The sequence below is a fragment of the Opisthorchis viverrini genome (genome assembly GCF_000715545.1).
Source record: "Opisthorchis viverrini unplaced genomic scaffold opera_v5_73, whole genome shotgun sequence".
NCBI classification, from domain to species: Eukaryota; Metazoa; Platyhelminthes; class Trematoda; order Opisthorchiida; family Opisthorchiidae; genus Opisthorchis; species Opisthorchis viverrini.
In genome coordinates, this window is record NW_008751729.1 from 677457 (window position 1) to 684174 (window position 6718).

General features: G+C 44.6%; 1 protein-coding gene across 1 annotated transcript in view; it reads right to left on the reverse strand.

The window, feature by feature from the left end:
* Positions 1–5617, reverse strand: part of T265_04423 (hypothetical protein) — a gene marked incomplete at both ends in the record, with an annotated part of 36535 nt that extends 30918 nt beyond the window's left edge. The window contains 4 exons of the mRNA XM_009169168.1: positions 325–773; positions 3346–3452; positions 4827–5087; positions 5551–5617. Coding sequence (XP_009167432.1) covers positions 325–773; positions 3346–3452; positions 4827–5087; positions 5551–5617 — 884 coding nt within the window. The remainder of the gene's footprint in view (positions 1–324; positions 774–3345; positions 3453–4826; positions 5088–5550) is intronic.
* Positions 5618–6718: the final 1101 nt, after the last annotated feature.

The window sequence follows — 6718 nt, forward strand, 5'->3', positions numbered from 1 at the left end:
ATATATATTATCCAACAGGTTGACAGGGAACAGGTAGTTTGGATGACTATGCCGACTGTTTGGCAGTGGATGATAGAAATATATTGTGCGCTTAACTAGTCCAATTCGTAATAGGCGGATAAATTACGTGGATAATCGCTGGTTGAGGGCAACTACTCGTCCGCAAGTTACGGATGAGATAAATCGTGGAGGGTGGGTGCGAGACAAAAGAGTGAGTCATAAGTACCCATAGTGCTTTGTTAGTACACATCGGACTTACGACTACTCCTGAATTGAGAATATCAACAAGTGGCGGGAAACTAATGCAATGATAAGAAGGCTCACGTGTTCGAAATCAGTATGCCTGTATCAGACGTCCGCGCGGGGAGTGTCTCTGTCATGTGGGAACAGTCCGGCTGTATTTTCATACTTTTATTCTGAGTGATACGATGTACAGACGCATGAGGCAATACTGGAAGCAACTCGCCGTTGGTTGAGGTACAACAAGATATCACCTCTATATCTGAACCAGTTGTGGTTGTTTCAATGTCATCTTCGGCAGAAACTCCACGGCGATTTGAAGGTTGGCTGTCCAAAGATAGAAGATTCTTACACGACAAATCACTCTCAGAACAACTTTTATGCAGTTGTGGCAAGTCTTGAGATGTCACTGACAGAGTTTCAATCGAGGATCCGACCGGTGAAAAGCGACCCACCTTGATGGTGCTCGGGGATGGAAGATTTGGTGGAGTTGTGCTTCCCACCTGTGTTGGTTGAGTTTCATCAACTGATGGCTTTAAACGCGAAAAAAGGATAAATATCAACTCCAGAAAATAAGGAATATGCTCCATTTCGAGAAATATCGACCAAATGGAAGCCTTCATGAAACGTGCGGTCACGAAAAGTAGACGGTTTTACGAGCTGTGACACTGCAACAAGGATTGTCTACCTAAACATCAGCATTGAAGTTCACGAGGTGTTTAAAATGGTATTACAAGAGGGGTACAATGGGCGGTTTAGTCTGCAGAGCTAACAAGTTCACGTGATTTGTTCTCCCAATCGTTTATAATTAGATCAAGAAGTCTCGCGACGTGGGAATTCGGAAATCCTTTACAATCCCCGATTACGACCTGAAATCTTAGGGGAGAGCATCGAGGACTTGACACATCCTTAAATTTAGGAAGTTTGAATACGTCCTTATAGCACCATAGGAACCGCAGTCCTCTCTTACTCAAATTGCTATCCAAGGCAAAAAGAAACGAGACCAGAGGATATCGCTGGAAACTGAAACGTCTATCGTGGAAGCAAACCGTTAAGCACCATGTTTAGAATTATGTAGAATGTTGCATGGCACTGAGAAACTTGTGTAAACTGCATTCACACAGGTCACTTCTGACCATTCCCCCTGTTCTGCGGGGATTACCCCGGTGAGTTCAGAATTGCGATTGCCACATTCGATGCGAGCATCTTCTTTACAATATACACTACTAGTGACTCATCTAGTTGGCGATCAACCCTATCCAGATAGAGGATTTTCCCCCAACCCTAAGCAGAGCAGATGAGCCTTTGTTTGGCAAACAGCTCTATGACACTTGAGGGAGTAAAGGCATTCGCGTATTTTCGAAGCTTTCGAGAATTCCACGTCCACTTCCAAAGATTTTTCATTGACTGATTACAAATAAACAGTTGAATTATTGTTGAAAGTGTTCAATTCCGCGACTCAGGCTGAGGCAGCATTCAGTAATAGAAACTGAGCCCAGCGTACACACAAGGATGGTCTGCTGTGCAGTCTCTTCCAGAGTGCGAACATTAAGGGATTCCATTCAGGTCGGGTTTGATGAGTGATTTCGGAGTGTTTATCTTCGTGGTGATCGAGCTGACCGTAGCTACCACCAATGAGCCGTAAAAGTATCGGTAGGTCATTAACAATGGGCCTACAGGAATATCGCTGGCAACCGGATAAGGTTGTGGGTGGGAGAAGAGCGGATATGTGAAAGAGCAAGAAGAAAGGCTTCAGCAGCGGCCTGATTTTGCTTACTTACCTCCGGTTGCTGTGTCCAACAAGTAAGGCAACCTTGCAGATAGCACCAGGTGACGGCCGATTGGCATTCCGTCTGTAATTGTGCAATTCATGGTTGCACGTGGGTTGGGATACAGCCAGATAACCCAGGCCTAGACAGGAGGACCACTAGTCTTCCTAACCAATGCCAAGCCTGACCACAAAGTAGCGGTGGTTGGTGTAATACCACCCGAGTAGTTTACATTTTAAAGGAGCAGGTCAACCTGAAAGACCACGAGATTATGTTCTCAGAACCCATTGACGAGCCGGGTATGAGAGGCCCCATCAAAGTCACATGCGTACTCCCGAGTATCGCTTAGTGGGTTATGGAAGTGCACAAAACGTCACACTGCAGTGAAGGGTCGAGGGCAGTTTTTCCAGATGGATGAAGTTCCTGGGGCAAATTCGTGGTTGTTGCTGCGCCGTAGTGGCAACCAAAAGTTGAGGTTCGATTTTCGAATGCTTCACGTATCTGCTCTGTCCTTCGTCCGACCGGGATGAATAGAGTCCTGAATATTATTAGGTAACTTGAACGACCAACCCAGACTTTAGGCCAGGGGCATCATGGTACTGACGGATGAATGATTCTACTTTTCATTTGCACTAAGTCTTCTTCGATCCACCGTAAATCCCTCATCATGCGTATCATCTTTTCGCATGAAAATGTACTTCTCAAACTCTTTGTGGACCACCCAGTGCCTTAAACGAACGAAATCTTGATCTTCGATGAAGCCAGAAAGAGAAGCAAAATTTCAGGCAAAACTGGAATACATTCTTGGGTGTTGTCTTACAGACAGTTCAACTACGATGTGAGCTTCGGGCCACCTAAAACCATAAAAAAACTTATGCTCAGCACTTACATCCCAATATGAAAGATCACCAGATTATCAAGTAGTTGGTGGGCTACCATTAGTGATTCCGATCCACTGTACGTTTTGCGGTCGCATACTCGGAGTAACTTGCGCGCTAGCAGTAATTTAGACAAGAGAATTCAAGTAACCAGAAAAACATCAATCACAGCAGAACGACACTGGTCGGCTTGCTAAGAAACGCTATGAAAACAAGCAATTCTCCCGATTTTTATTCGTTAGAAAAACTCAAGAATCGGCCCGCACCCATCAAGAGAAAATAAGACCATTTGGAAAAACTTTATGAAACTCGCCACCTTATGATAGAATGATATGCAATGACCAACATATCACCAACAGAGGCCAGTCCAGGAGAGGCCGTTTGATCACTTCCCTACGGTGGCCTTTTCGAGGGGTAATCGTAATTTAGTAATGCAATGCATTTACACAAAGACATACCTCCCGTGTTGGAATCCCGCCAACAGTTAATTCTTCCTGCTGTTTTAGCGCGTATGCAACTTCAGACGAACTCGTTTCTACAGGAACCAGCTCATCCAACTGATGATCTACACAGATACGAAACAGCAAGGATGATTAGAGTGTAAGATAAAACGGAACTAAGTAAACAGCATAAGTTCCGACTGGGCAGGTGTTCTGCCGACTTCGCCATCTAGTTAGGTCGTTCCGACAAAGAAAAAGAGCTGATGACACTACAATGAAGTCACGGGAGGGGCGAAGTATAAAGTTTGATGAAAGTAAGTGATGATATTGTGCATTATTGGGAAAACAAGCAGAGGACTAGTTGGTCCAACTGCAGCTGAATCAAACTGCGGACGAGGTGGATAGATTTCGGGAAGACATAAGTGATGATATTGTGCATTATTGGAAAAACAAGCAGAGGACTGGTTGGTCCAACTGCAGCTGAATCAAACCGCGGACGAGGTGGATAGATTTCGGGAAGACGGATAGGACAGATAAAAAAGAACAGTGAAAACCGAGCCAGCACTGATATCCGAGGGGAACAGTGTACAAGGAAAATGGTATATCATAAAAGTGAGAAAGCTATCTACACTGATCGCCAAAGAGGCAACTCTGAGTGTGTAATTTCTTGTTATTTTCGCCTGGTGGCTACCGAGTGGAGCCTACAGATGACTCACTATGGGACTGAGGCAAAACGAGTTATGATCCGGCCCAGCAAACAAGAAGCGTCCTTTTAGTAGAGGCATTTTCCTCCAGTGTGGTGTACAGCGACCGTAACATGTGCCTCGTGTTTTGACTTTATGAAGTTTGGCTCATACGGGAAGCTGTGCAAAACCTCTTTCAAAAAATCAGGATGGGTGTGCGTGGGTCCCATGAACAGTTCGGCTAGTTGATTGGGAACTCGGTAAGACAGATGTATGTTTTAATGAATGGCGTACGATATAAGTGGCGAAAGCAGAGCTTGGATAACTGAACTCGAGGTACACATATCTGATCAAACGATCATTGACAGTGATCAAAGAAAAAGTAGTTGAAAACCCGTAGTTCGCTCAAGAAAACTTGGTTAAAGTGTAGCTGGATTTTTTCGGGGTTTATAGTTTGAAGGTATGGCTCGGATATGGAAAATATTAGGCACGAAGACGTCCAAACGTCCACTGTAGGGCTACTAATGAGTCTAGTACCCAAATCGCTAAACAGAGGTGGAAACCGATTTAACCTAATGGTTTGGAACCACAGCCTCACTTCCAAAAGGCACTTCATATCCCGAAGAAACAAGGTATAAGGTGAACGCATTCAACAAAAACGGAAATAGTTTCCATAAAACAATGGTTACCAACAAGAGTAACCAGAGTCACAGGTCAAACCGCAACTACGGAAGAGTTGAGTAAGTGTAAAAACCATAAAACAACAGATTTTGTGTTAGCAAAAACGCTGCAAAACTATTGAATAGTGGTTCTTACCATCAGAATCCTTGCCTCTGTTCAAGGGATCCACAGGTATCTGCTTTTCTTCAGAATCTTTGAAAAGCACGACCGTACCATCACACGGAGATATGACATCAGAGGGTTTGAAAGATTTCCATGGGGAATGTTGTTGTTCCTCCGTCTCCTGGATGTCTAGAACAGCATCGATCTTTTGTTGTGCATTCTTCAGGGCAGAATAGGCTAGTTTTGATATGTTTCCAGCTTTCTCCAATGAGTTCCACCAGTCCATCCATACAGCTGCAAAATTAGATGGTATGTGTGGAAATACTGGAGTTTCCAAAAATGGAATACCAAACTTTGGTCAGAACAACAAAGTTACGTAGGCGTTATATGCTCATGAGCTTGCTTAAATTTGTCCACACTATGAGATGAACTACACTGGCATTTCGTCACTTTGATGCATCTGGGATGAATATTATAGGATACTACTTGGTAGTTGGTATGCGAGACAAGCATATGTGACTGCAAATTGTCAGTTCACTGCAGAATTCGGGTTCGCAAAACATGGACACAGGGAAAGCTAATAGTTGGGTGATGAGCTATCCGATAGATTCATCGACGACTGCCAACGGAAATCGCTGTTCTGATAGATAACCTGTCAGTTGGAGTCTTCCTAATCGACGACTTCACAGATGCCATAGAGCAGGCATTAAGTGGGATGCGGGAATGGCAAGACTTATGGCGGTTGTTGTGCACTTACGATTTAGCTCCTCCGACTCTCGCTCGCGCCTAACGCCAAGATCGCCCTTAAAGTTCCGACCAATCATGTGCGTCAAGCAGTGATCAGCTACAGCGCACAGCTTCAAAAGGTGAATTAGACTATTACATAGCTGATGACTCGAAAACCTCAAAGACACAAGACTACGAACAGCAGCTGGATTCGATAAATTGGGTGAATATGAGCAAGTTAGTTCAGCCACTTGGATAGCGGTGCAGGCAAAGGTAAGTCATGGCTGTACACATCCCTCCACCTGTTCCTACATGGTTCCTGTCCACCTTGTGAGACCTCGCAGTGTCAGACCATGATTCTACTCGCTTCGTCTCAAAAGACAGTTTCAATCCATCTGCTGCTGATGCATCACGCAACACTACAGAGAAAAGGCATCCCATTCTGAATCCGCGTTCAAATTGCTGACAGTGGGCTACCCATTGGTCGGTAAACCGGAAACGGACTTCACATTTCTATTGGACACATAAAACCCCCCTCTTACCGTCTCTTTCCTAAGACCAGTTGCGATCCTGCTTGAGGGTTTCGGAAAGTGAAGTTGGCCTAAGCAACTCAGTCCAACCATTCGCCATCTGGATGAACGGTGGTTGATGCGCACGCACGACCTCGTGTCGAACATCACCGTCGTTAGCTACACACCAGGCTGAAAGTAAAAAACGGCCATAGTTTTCCCGATATTCCCACTCCTACATGCACACACAGATCGTTCACGAATAGGTATGCACATAGGAATGGACTACAGATTTTCAAGGGTTATTTAGGTTAGCTTATTGGCTCACTGAATGTCTTTTATGATCCTATCATACCCAGAGGTTACTACTATTAAATCCAGGGCTTTGGAACATCACGTGCTTTAATCCGTTGTCCCAACTCAGCTCATTGTGCAGCAGTGAAATTTTCCGTTTGAGGACATTTCGCAGCTAGACTTCTACTTGGTTATGAATATACCACGCTGTATTAATCTGCATTGCCGAGCTTTAAAACCAAATCAAGTGAACCTTCGCGCAATGCTACGAGTTGGGCCCGTATATTTCGATACTTTGCCTACAACCATTGCTGGGTCGACCCGAAGGGGCATAACTGCTCTAATAACACATATTGATCGCTACCTCCCCAAGATCTTTCGCGGGCAGTCATTAAA